This window comes from Sycon ciliatum, chromosome 6, assembly GCF_964019385.1.
Source record: "Sycon ciliatum chromosome 6, ocSycCili1.1, whole genome shotgun sequence".
NCBI classification, from domain to species: domain Eukaryota; kingdom Metazoa; phylum Porifera; class Calcarea; order Leucosolenida; family Sycettidae; genus Sycon; species Sycon ciliatum.
In genome coordinates, this window is record NC_088648.1 from 13,964,160 (window position 1) to 13,977,416 (window position 13,257).

General features: G+C 47.9%; 2 protein-coding genes across 2 annotated transcripts; one reads left to right on the forward strand and one right to left on the reverse strand.

Moving 5' to 3' along the window:
• The first annotated feature begins 708 nt into the window (after window positions 1-708).
• Window positions 709-3,177, forward strand: LOC135819430 (uncharacterized). The gene has a single exon (XM_065332640.1). The coding sequence runs from the start codon at window positions 806-808 to the stop codon at window positions 2,525-2,527; it is 1,722 nt and encodes a 573-aa protein (XP_065188712.1). The 5' UTR covers window positions 709-805; the 3' UTR covers window positions 2,528-3,177.
• Window positions 3,178-4,818: 1,641 nt separating this feature from the next.
• On the reverse strand, window positions 4,819-9,846 carry LOC135819431 (pygopus homolog 2-like). Its single transcript, XM_065332641.1, has 3 exons — window positions 9,508-9,846; window positions 7,249-7,633; window positions 4,819-6,224 (listed from the first exon to the last, which is right to left on the reverse strand). The coding sequence occupies exons 1-3, from the start codon at window positions 9,612-9,614 to the stop codon at window positions 6,024-6,026; spliced, it is 693 nt and encodes a 230-aa protein (XP_065188713.1). The 5' UTR covers window positions 9,615-9,846; the 3' UTR covers window positions 4,819-6,023.
• Between the last annotated feature and the right edge of the window lie 3,411 nt (window positions 9,847-13,257).

Consider the following 13,257-nt stretch of genomic DNA (forward strand, 5'->3'; position numbering starts at 1 on the left):
GAGTTTACGACCTGGACCAGGGTCTGGTGTAACTATTTGACATCGAGCACAGCGAATAGTGTTGTCGTAGCGCAGAAACTGCTCTGCACAGGATTTGCACGATACGTGAAGACACTTGAGTATTTTCAACTTACTAGCTGCACCGGATTCACCATCGGACTGGCAGAATACACAGTTCTCTAGACATTCTGGCGAGTGGCTAGTGTTTGCCTGGCTGGCCATTGCTTTCGCCACAGAGATCTATGTACGCGAAACCAATTACTTGACTTCATTCAAGTGGTACTAGGCTACGAAGTAGTGGTGGTAGTATACTAGTACCGGTATATACCAGTTTGTGAAGAAAAGCCAGATTGAAAAATGCCTCCGATCCGGCCGGCTAGGCCGCCCCTGTATGTAAAAAATTAAACGCGACACTTTGAAAAAAGAAAGAAAGCCAAATGCCAGAAAAAATGCAAAATCACCTGGTGGAAGTACTGTCGACTGTCGTGGACATGGAAATCCGGTCGCACGTCTAGCGGCCCAGCCCAGGCCAGGGCGCTGATGTAGCCGTGGATAAGCGGTAGATCCACACACATGGATGTCAATGCGCTGCATATGCATGCAGCGCGCGCATCGGATCAACATGCACACTGCACACTGCACGCAGCGGTCTGAGCTGTACGCGCTGCCGGTCAATCGATTGGATTTCCATGTCCGCTACAGTAAATGTACAACAGATTTGACTGATGATCTACTCGCCGGGGTGTGCAGACAGTTTGAGAACGAACACTAGTTCGGACGGGACACAGTGGACTTTGTTGGCAGAATGGCGAATGAGCAAGCAGGTGTTAGGTCTTCGCCACCAGAGTGCCAAGAAAATTGTGTGTTCTGCCAGTCTAATGGCGAATCCGGTGCAGCAGCTAGTCAGTTGAAAATACTCAAGTGTCTTCACGTATCGTGCAAATCCTGTGCAGAGCAGTTTCTGCGCTACGACAACACTATTCGCTGTGCTCGATGTCAAATAGTTACACCAGACCCTGGTCCAGGTCGCAAACTCACCGAATGCCTCGTTAGCTGGCCTACTCGCCTATCAAGTGCCAGCCAAGACCGAGTTGTGCATGGCGAAGTGCAAAATGTGTCGGATCCAATGGGCTGTGGTGAGAAATTGCTGTGTCAGAATTCCGACTGCGAAGATGCTGAGGAGCCAGCCGCAATGCGATGTGTGACGTGCGATCTTCTGCTTTGCGAACAGCACTCAGCTATCCACACCAGACATCGGAAGCGTAAAAACCATAGCCTGGCAGAGGTTCCCGTGCTGAAGAGGACCAGGAAGTCGCTGGTATCACGCTTTGAGTCAGAGCGTTGCCCGCTGCACAATGAAGATCTATTATTCTACTGTAAGTCTTGCAATACGTTGATGTGTGATAGATGCCATGCCAACCATCAGTGGGCTGCACATATGCATCACGAAGTTGTTGAGATAGCCGCGGCTGCTAAAGACATCAGAAAAAGTCAAGATTCGCGTCAGCTCGTATCATCGACTCTGCACGAACGGGTGACTTCGGTGGAGGCGTCCATTGTTGCCGTGAATGCGCAGACGAAGGCAATATCGGAGAAGATCAATGCTGATGTCGCTGCTGCCGTGAAGGTCATTGAGGACAATGGCGAGGCGTTCCGGGCGACACTTGACGAGCAAAGATGGCGTGCATTGAAGCAGCTAGAGGAGATGAAGAGTGCCAGGGAAGAGGAGCTACGCAAACACAACATCGCCATCTACCTATCCAGACACATGCCCGATGCAGCCGTGCTGCAAGTGCTATCTGACGACCACGAGCAGTACGCTAGCAGCAATAGCAGAGACGGCAGCGAGGATGACAGTGACCATAACGCACCGACACCGTCCACTGGCTCCAGCGGTGAGTACGCCGAGCCAACAGGCTTTGACCTCGGGATCGATTATTCTCCGGAAATGGAACGCGCCGCCAGGCTTTTCTCATGGAGCTCGCGGCAGATTCCGGACAGAACTGTAGGCTTTCTACCCACAGCCCGTGGGTATGTTGACCATTCCTTCGATCACGATGTGATGTCGCCGGACATCGATCTTTACTCAAACGGGAAAATTGCAAAACGCCAGACTAGACTCGACACTACGTGGGGTTCGGTCTGCGCTATCGCTCCACCCTGTGAGTTTAGCGTGAAAGTCTTAACCGGTTGCGCATTCCTTGGCTTTGCTAGCTTAGACGTGCCAGCCATGTCTGGTGTGCGCTGGGCTCACGGGATTGGTGACTTCTATGGATGGTCACCTAGAGAGTGTCTGCCTGACAACCACCCTGTGTATGCTGGTGGCATGCTGGGTCAACCGTGGCAGGATGATGACGTCATCAGCCTTACGCTCGACACAGTGGAGCACACGGCAACTGCCGTGCACGAGCCCACTGGTGCGAAGGAGACGATCAAAATCGACGAAGGTGCGTTCCCGGTTTGCTTCCGTGCCGAATTGTACGGTGGAGCAGCCATTCAACTGCTCCCCATCGAAGTTAATGTGTAATTCTAAGAATCAGGGAGGAGAGAGAGAGAGAGACAGACAGACAGGGAATAGCGAGTTATAAACTGAGCAAGGTGTCGAGGACTGATTCATGCCTTTCAGTTTCCTTAGCTTCAGGGACTGTTGCCGAGTGTTGCCACTCTGAGTGTGGTCTGCTCTTCTTTTTGTCCTAAGTCGGACTGGCTTGTTCTCATAATTGCTGGCACAGGTTTCTTGTTCTGGAATTATTACTAATTGCCAGATTGTTTTTCAAATGTTGCCGTTCTCTGTTTTCGCATGCGTGTTCTTTCTGTGAGCAGTCATTGTTCTTACCGGTACAGTCAGATCTCGCTTATCCGGTCCTCGTTTATCCGGATCCCTCGGCAGTCGCCATCCGGAAGAAAATCGTTGGTTACCGATTTATAGCATATGCCATGTACACATACAGTAGGTGTGTTTGATTATCCGGTTCCCTCGCCTGTCCGGACATTTTCGTGGAAAACGGATGTGTGCGGTTAAGCGAGGTCTTACCGGTACTACTGCAGCACCTTTTTTTTCTAGTTTCCTGTCTGCCCTGAGGCTGCTAAACGTTCAATTCATCAATTGCCCCCATGCCGCCAGTCTCGTACCGTGAACATCAATTGCTCTGACTTGGCCGATCCTTTACACCAGTAGAGTCGCGTGCCCAAGAACGTTGTTTCCAAGGGGTTAGCCTGGGGCGTTCTTATTTTGTCAGCAATCTGGCTGCGTTCTTACAGCACGTTCTGAGAAACAATCCGTCCTGGATCATATGTATCCCGTAAGCTGCCAGAAAACCAACACTGCCGTTCTTAGCTTTAGGCTGTGGCATGCTTAGAATTTCAGGCTGGACGTTCTTGGGCTCCACGGTCTTCAGCAGCACGTGACTCTACTGTACCGGAAAACTCAGCACTCACTTGCTGTGCATGCGTCTGCCATGATAATTATGTACATGTACATGTAAGAGCCTGAGGAGTATGAGCGGTTTAAAAAAAAAACCAAATCGAGCATCGGCACTGACTGTACACATGGTACATGTATTTGGACTGTGGAGATGTCGATGAGCTGCTGCTGGTAGCCAGGTGCGTCTGGCAGCCATGCACTGCTTGCCAGATGGTATTCTGCTAGGCATGCATGCCTTGATTCATTCGATGGAACATGTTTTTGACATACTCCACTCAGACCTTGCGTATCCGGGCACCAAAGTAAGTTACGGCCGCTCCCGGCTACCGGGCATCATTTCGGCAAGTTTCAGTGGAAATATTACTACTCACTTTTTGTGGAAAATAATAATTAATAGCGATGTCATACGTCATATCTATGACCTTTCCCCATCCAAATGCACTTGATTTGATGTACTAGTGTAGTAACGGACACTTTAAAGGTACATGTACAAGCAGTGTCCGCTCCCCGGACCGGCCGGATAAACTAATTCTGAGCGTATTATACTGTTGTAGTACAGTACATGTATGAGCGCACCTCGTCGCACAAAAATAGTCGGAAAATTCCCAAGTCTCCTTGGGAAAGTACAGTGCGTATCGGTTATAGCGCGGTCGTGTAAAAGAATATACTGCCTACAAGAATGAACTCTCATGTTTTCATAATCATAACATGGATTTCAAGTGCACATTTATTCTTACAAGCAATTTTATCGTACAGTAGAATATATCGGTCCTAAGAATGGACTTTGTGTAGCAAAACATACCAGATTAGTACAAAGTATATCGCCTGTAGTAATAAGATCCGTCAAATGCAGTTCCGACCTGACTCGCGTTGGGTCGTAGTGCTGCAGGTTCAACTGTTGTGGTCATGTATTAACTATTAACTCATGTTGCACAGCCACATGGTAAGCCCGGCTATGTGACTATGACCAGTCGCATGCACAGTACCGCTACATTGCATGATGTAGACCTACGATGATCTTCCTGCCTCTGCGTACATGCACGTGATATGTCACACTTGATTTATCGTTTGTAAGAGATATCGGAAATAAGAATAGAAAGTCGTTTTTCAAACACCCACGCTATAACCGATACCTACTGTACCTGGAAGTTGAGAGTACCGCAGCAGATCAACACTCATGATCCGACGGACGAACCGGCTGATTGCCCAGTTTGCAACTGCCTGGGAGATGTAGCAGCCAGGGAGACGACAAACAACCACGAGGCAGACATGGGCAACGGAGTTGACAGTACAATAGCCAATACGATTGATTAACACTGATCGTGGACGTAGGAAATTGGACCCCCCCCCCCCGATACACACACAATCCCGCAGTGCCGTCAGTAGATGAACCTGATTTGCAATAATAGTTAGTATTGAGTTATACACAAATGTCACCATTGTTATACAGAACTCTAAGGCGGTACACAGATATGCACGCCCATCAAGAGAGGATGTCAACTTGAGGAATTAAAATCATAAAACAACTGTAATACTAAAAGCCAGCAAACAGAGAGCGCTAGGGACAGGAGACAAGACCTACAGGCCAAAGGGGTGGCATCCAGGTGTTCTAGAAGAGGCAATATACACACCAGGGCTACTCTAGAAGCAGGAAGGGAAGCAAATATGCAGACAGTACGAATGCGACGGAGTAGTGTAGCAAAAAGTTGCCAAAGCCAAACAAAAGATGTCCAGACGTGTTTGCTGTGAGAAGCATCACAGGAGAGATGGACGTACGCATTAGCACGAGTAGAAGTCATAGTTTGAACATTGAGCGGCCAGTAGGCGCACAAATGCCACGGATACGGTTAGTACATGAACGGTTGATGGTGCCGTTAAAAAAAACAAAATAAAAACAAAGGTTGTACAGCACATGTGGTGCAAAAACACAAGCCAATTTTTAGCTGACATGTTATTGAATAGTGCGATACGGAAACACCGAACGCGTCCTGCTTCGGCAGTACATTGAAACAGCGGTAAGCACAACCTCTGTCTTTGAACACAGCCAGAACGCACGAGCAGTTTCAACTTTCGAGACAGTATGAAGAGCGCGTGCTCGAGATTCGTGGGCCAGCTTGTTAGCAATCAGAGAGACAATTATCTGTGCGCATGCTTGAAGCCACAGACAAACTGCATACCCAAGATTGCGGAGGCTTGTGAATGAGGTTATTCTCTGGGTATACCATGACATGACGATTATCCGCACCCATGTTTCAACGACACACGCCGGCTGAAGTCAGAGCGTGTAGGGAATGATGGTGGAGGCTATTCTCGGAACGGCATAGCCCATGCACTAGTTTGTGGGAGAGTAAGACCCGGCCTGATGAAGAGAGAGAGAGAGAGAGTGAGATATAGAGTGAGAGAGAGAGAGAGTGCGTGAGAGCGAGAGAGAGAGGGGGGAGGGCGACCGTGTGTGTGTGTGTGAGAGAGAGAGAGAGCAACAGAGATTGCCGAAGCACTGTGGTCGAACAGAGCCCTCACGCAGCAGCAGAAACGGTCAACACCATCCGCAAGTAATATTGTGCATGTCACAAACCAGTACTTGCATGTTACACCACCACTATGCCTTGGTCGATGCGGATGGAGGATTTGTGAATTCCAGTGGGATGGAGCGCTGAGATATGCACGCGTCGCATACCCACTCGGCGCAGTGTTCTGCTGTGAGAAGGTCATACGCACGCTGTGTCAGTCCCGTACACATGCGGTGGAACCAGTGCTCGCAACCGTGCTCGCAATAGATCGCCTCATCGTCGTCCGTCACCTATTTACACACACGCACACACACACACACATGCACGCACACACACACATCTCAGACCTGCCCATCGCGGAAGCGATGATAGCGAACAGCTATGTTAGACATAGCAACTTGTGCTGGGATTACACCATTCAACACCTTGCAAGGCTGATGAATTGACCGCCACTATTTTTAGCCTGGTATCCACCACACAGCTGTCTGAAGTGACTTTTTCTGGCCAGTGAATCCCGATTTTTCATTTTTCCATATTTTCATTTTTCTTTTTTTTCTACACACACACACCACACCACATACTCCGGCATACACTGGCTGTTGGTAACCACCCAGGAGAATGAAAGAAAAGTCAGGAAGGGACCGAGAAAGAGAAGAAAGACGTGTGCGACCATAATCGTCGACACACACACATGCACACACACACACACACACACACACACACACACACACACACACACACACACACACACACACACACATATATACACACGGAGAGAACACAAATGTAGGAATGGACAGCCAAATACAGTATTGTACATGTACAAGCAGAACGGTGTGTACGCATTGCATGATTGGTCAAGAAGAATTCTGAGAGCATTGCAGTCTTTGCTGGCACTACAATCAAACCCTGGCAAGCTATGAGCCATGGCCCATCTTACACTACGGAACTGAATTCCATTGTTGTATTGTATCGCACAAGTATTACACTGCAATATAATCGTCTAACACCCGCGGGTTTATCTCCGTCTCTATCTGCTATGCTAAAATTGTCGTGGCAGTCCTTATCAATTCTCTCCTATAGCCCTATGCAATTTTCACCAGTATCATCATTGTTGGCTGACGATTGACGGATAGCCACGAAGCTCCGAGTTAGAATTTAATTCAACCTAGTTCCATTGCAAACTTATGTTCTGTTGTGTCAAATGGATTCTTAGCCAAGGCGAAGCAAGATGCCTAGTGACGGAGTCCCCATGGGGAATATTCAACATGACGAGCACGGCACGCAAGGCAGCGTGTGACACAGTGCCCTTACCTCTTTCAGGCATATGCCACATGGATACGTCAGCTCCTCGCCGGCTTCTTGCGGCGGCGCAGACGATGAGGCTGCAGTGGGCACTGAGGTGCTAGATGAGCCCAGTGCAGGCGGCGGCGGCGAGTGCGAAGATGACGTGGACGATGACGTCACAAACGAGGGCGATGATGTCATCACTGGTGCGGATGACTCGGCGGTAGTCGGCTGCGCGTTCTTGCCGGCGCTGCTGGGCGGGCGGCCGGTCGGGATTCCGCCGCGGCCGGTCGGATGCGATAGCGCAGTCACCACCGCTGTCGGTGCCTGCTGCAGGAACTGGCAGCGCACGTGGCCTTCGACGCCGCTGCCGACCGTCCACGTGCCCTGCGATGTAACCAGGGTAGGTGTTCTATGCGTGAGAACAAGTCAAACACAGGCACAAGCGCACACCCACACACACACAAATGCACACAAACTCACAGGCAAGCACACACAAATACACACAAATACACACACGCGCACACACACACATGGGTTGATTACTGATATACCGCCAAAAAAGTCCATTTCTCCAGACTGGCCGCATGACTACCGGTACTTTCGTGGGAAATTCTCATCTGCAGTGCTGTGCAATCCTGGCGCAAAGTTCACACATAGGTGCGGTAGTACAAGTACGATTTCTCAATTTCAACCATCCCCTTCTATGGGGGGGGGGATCAATCCGGGACAAGCGCAATGCTTCATCTAAATTCTAAACGCTTCAGTCAATATGACTAAGAGAGTGCTCCATGGCGGTTTGAAACTCGACCCAGCTTGATACTCTCGTGTAAACACAGCCTATTAATTAAGGCCTGTAGTGAACGCTAGTTTGTTTGTTTCTTTTATTTGAATTCGTTTAGAGCACAGGCAATTCTGCCTTCTCACCAGAGGAAAAACGTCCGGTTCCTGCTAAGAATGAAGTGCACTGAGAACTTTCGTCTTGCTGATTGTTTTGTCCTCGCTACTGCCAAGTCATAATATTACATAAATTTACCCGTAAGCAAGTACTGTTCCGGTCAGATAAATCCAACCGCATGAACAAATTAGTGGCACGTCCGATCCATCGAATTCGAGTACACAGAACAGTGTATGTGTGTAGTATTAGTAGCAGTATTTTAATTTTACTAGGGCAATCCCCACAGACTGTAAGTCTTTTTAGAGGGCACCCTAGGTAAGTGTGTGAAATAGAGCCGAATGAAGAAAACCGTAAGTGCATGAAATAGAGTAAAGAAACACGTGTTGAGCTAGGGTTGTGTAGCGTCCAGCGCTATTTTATTCATGAGGTTGGGTTTCTTTGTCCAGTACTGTACGAGGCACCAGTAGTGTTTTTTTTGGTGTTGTTGCATGCTAAGTACCGGTAGTAATCCGAAACAGTACCACTACCACGAGTCCAAAGTCCCAAGAGCATTCAACTCGGCACATGGGGTCCCCACATTACGTAGCCACGAACTGAGGCTACCAACCGGCACATCGATACATTCTTGATCTGCTAAAGGTTTCGTATGTGTGTGCACAGGCAGTGCCTTTTACCCACTAGTATCCTGTTATGGATGAAGTCGCTGTGCCTAAAACAATCCAATGGTGACAGGAAGAAACACTAAGTACTGAAAGCTGTGGGCCGCACCCAACACCCATAGTCCGAAGATGAGAGTTGCATACCCTATGGGGTTAGCACGTTTGTACTCCGAAACGTGTACTAGTGGGCGCAGTCAACCCGACACCATGCACACACCACGTACCAGCGTTCGACAACCTGTACAAACAGTCCGTTGTTCCGCTTCGATTGTCGAAGCCACGATGTACAGGACAGGATCCTGGCACTTTGCATTGATCTCTGGCTAGCTACGTATGACATGATGGCATCGTGGGAGCCAAATGGCCACGATTAGTACCATCACAGCTGCACGAATGACTGCCACAAAAAAACATTCTGCGAGAGGCTGGTTATGCACTTTTATGGAGTTAGAGTGGCCGTGGGTCTTTTCAGAGTTTAATTAATGGGGCGCCAGGAAGCACGACGACCCAAGGATGACAAGATAACAAACGCGAACAAACACCAGGCGACAGAAACATGAACATTCGAACGTGGCTGCCGATGAAAGTTCAAACAGGGATATTTGAACTTTACACAACGTACAGGTACACAGAAAGAAAGGGGAAAGCAGGACGAGGGACAACAAAAACGAATCGCGCCCGAAAAGAGATCCTCAAGCAACCAACACAGACATCAACACAAGCACTTACTGGGAATAGGCTCGGAACGGCAAGGAGCCATCGGGCTGGATGACGGCCGCCTGGTGAACATGATGTCGTCCGTAGGTCGTGGTGTCGTACACACTCGTCACATTCATGGTTCTCCCAAGTGCAGCAGCCGCGGGTCAGTGTTGGAGTAAGGAGGTGTAAATTCCAATGAAAACAACAGCCGGGTGGCGGGAGTAGTGTTGACACAGCTCCACTGATGAAGAGGTGAAGGAGAAAGGCCAAGTCCGGCAGGAAAGCACAAACAGAGAACAGATCTGCGACGGACCAAATTGCCAGCAGCAAGGCTTCTTTGCAAATTTGGCAGATCGCTTGCATGCGTACGCGTACGTACGCGCCTGCGCCTCTTCACGTCACGTGTGCGGCGAACAAGCCCTTGTACGGGGAGAAACTAGTCACTTCAGTACGAGACGAGCACATAAATTGTAGCCAATTGCATGTAATCATGGTAATACGCTGTATTCGTGGCCCGATGAATGAAAAACAGGACGCGTATATCTGATGAAAAGAGAAAAGTATCTCCCGCCGATGATGAATTTTCACTTCACCCGACACTGCGACAGTTGCAAGACTTTTCATGAAGAAAACAAAGCATTTAAATAACCGACGAGGAGACAACAGTCGTAAATTATTATTATTATTATTATTTATTAAATTTTTAATAGGGCATTCCCACAGGCCTAAGGCCTTCTTACGGGGTACCCTGTTTTTGTATAGATGAGCGGAAGTCTGATAGCGTGGAAATAGCAATTATTATTATTATTATTATTGACTGGTTTGAGGGAAAGAGACAAACGGGAAAAGTCTGAAGAAAAAATTGACTGTCACCACCAGGACTCGAACCAGGGACCCTCGCTTGTAGCCAGCGATGCTCTAACCACTGAGCTATGGTGTAGTCGTCATCCCAGCAGAGGCCGTTCAACATTTTCTTCAGACTTCGTAACTCACACTTCCTGTGAATCCACACAGGCGGGTGGGACGCAGCCCTCACTGTAACCCACACACTTCACGTACAAACTAGTACGCGGGGAGCCCCAAGTCATAAAATATTGACTGGTTTGAGGGAAAGAGACAAACGGGAAAAGTCTGAAGAAAAAATTGACTGTCACCACCAGGACTCGAACCAGGGACCCTCGCTTGTAGCCAGCGATGCTCTAACCACTGAGCTATGGTGTAGTCGTCATCCCAGCAGACGCCGTTCAACATTTTCTTCAGACTTCGTAACTCACACTTCCTGTGAATCCACACAGCAGTACAGGCGGGTGGGACGCAGCCCTCACTGTAACCCACACACTTCACGTACAAACTAGTACGCGGGGAGCCCCAAGTCATAAAATATTGACTGGTTTGAGGGAAAGAGACAAACGGGAAAAGTCTGAAGAAAAAATTGACTGTCACCACCAGGACTCGAACCAGGGACCCTCGCTTGTAGCCAGCGATGCTCTAACCACTGAGCTATGGTGTAATTATTATTATTATTATTATTATTACGAATTAGTGGTTGCGACTTCGGCGATGATTTGTAAGAAAGGGTTTGCTCCCCACACCGGAGCACCTAAGGCCTTTTGACAGGGTACCCTAAAAAATGAAGAACAGAATTACGGAAGGTATGCAAGGAAGAACTAGAGCGGACCTCCGCTGGGAGGGCATTCCAGCGGTCAGAGCCAAGGAAAGTGACATAAAATAAACCATAGCGACGTTTGGCTGTCGGAAGAGCAATGAAAAATATCAATTGTGCACTCATAACCATGTACTATAAACAATTAAAATGAAACAATTCCAGAACGTTTTCGTGTGACTATCATCAGTGGAACATCGTCACATAATAAGAGTCACTAAAACAACCAGTTATATAGCTAGAATATGAAAAGAAGCGTGAGAATGCAGCACAGCTAGCGGTTATGCATAACGCGTGTAGTGTGAACCTTTGCAATGTATCTGAGATTGGTAGCAACGGAAAGATCACCAGGAGAACGAAACGAACATGGAGGAAAAGCGAATCTGAGGAGAAGCCAGAGACTAGCGGAGACACGACTGAGAAAAATCGAGAAGGCGGAACCAGTAGCAGCAGGTGAAAGTACGGGCGCAGCAGTGAACGCGTCAAGGAGAAAGAAGCGATGGCATGAGGAGATGGAGATGGAGGATGATGATGGGGATGAACAGGATGGTCAGGAGGAAAGCAAGGGTGAGCAGGAACAGGAAGTGGAGGATGAGAGTCACGGATACTGACGAGGAGGAGTTAGACATCGACAAGAGCAAGTCTGCCATCTACATTGCACAAGCATTTGGTGTTCAGTCCGGATTGTCGTAAGTTGTTTGACGATTCCTGGTTTAGTGTTATTTGTTGCGCACGTTTCTTTAAGCAGTTGCAGGTGTTGGAAGCTGTATATATTCGCACACGTGACCCTAGTTCTATGCAAGCAAAAAGAAAATGTTGTAGCACTCACACTTTTCAGTAAATAATACGCACTCACCAGTTTTGTCCACACGCACTCACAGCTGCCACATGCATCTACTGCTACCATTCTCAGATACACTGCAAAGGTTCACACTACACGCGTTAATTATGCATAACTGCTAGCTGTGCTGCATTCTCACCCTTCTTTTCATATTCTAGCTATATAACTGGTTGTTTTAGTGATTCTTATTATGTGACGATGTTCCACTGATGATAGTCACACGAAAAGCTTGCCTTCTGCCCACACTAAAGCTGGTTTTTCTCGTCTTGGCTACATAGGTTCTGATCGGTGGAATATGCTGCCTTCCACTGTTCGCTCTTGTACAGATTATCGCCCATTTGTTCGTTCATGCTTAACCTTTCTAGGGGCTCCCGTAAGAAGACCATAGGTCTGTGGGAAACACCCTAGTAAAATAAATAAAATAATAATAATAATAACAAAACGTTCTGGAATTGTTTCATTTTAATTGTTTATACATGTACCATTGAGTGAAAGAAAAGTCAGGAGGAGGCTGAGAAAGAGAATAATAATAATAATAATAATAATAATAGCAATGAAAAGTATGAATGCCGCAGACATCACCACGCAACATGACAATTTGTTCAAGGTTTGGTTTTGTGTGTTTCCAAAATCGATTTTCACGTTGCGATCATCAGTGGAAATACGCAACTAAAGAGATCAAGGGAAAACAAAGGTTAAAAATCCAAAGAAGTGTGACACATGACGGGTAACTTGTGGTAAGTATTACAAAAAGTGAGAACTAAAATAAAGAGTAAGTGTGACAAACGGGCATGAACAGTGCAGAAACAACTCATGAACACGGGGTGCAAACTCACGAAAATAACCTAAGTGCTAAAACATGTTCTTTTTGCTTACACAAATCGGGCTTATGCGTACGAATACAAACAGCTTCAAGGACCTTCAACTGCTGGACATAACGGGCACGACACAGTACAGAGAAGTGGGAATCATCATACACACTCAAACAATCGGGACGAGATAACAAATGCAAATACACAGCTGACTTCTTACGAATTTCACCCTCATCAGCTCCATCACCTTCCCTGCCACCTGACTCCTCCTTGTCCGTTTTATCACCATCACCACCAGCCGTCTCTCCGTCATCCGCCTCGTCTTCATCCGCCGCCTCGTCATCACCCGCCTCGTCGTCATCTGTATCCTCGCCGTCATCCGCCTCGTCGTCATCTGTATTCTCGTCATCCGCCGCATCATCACCCAACTCATATTCACCACCAGTCAGTCGTCTGATACCATC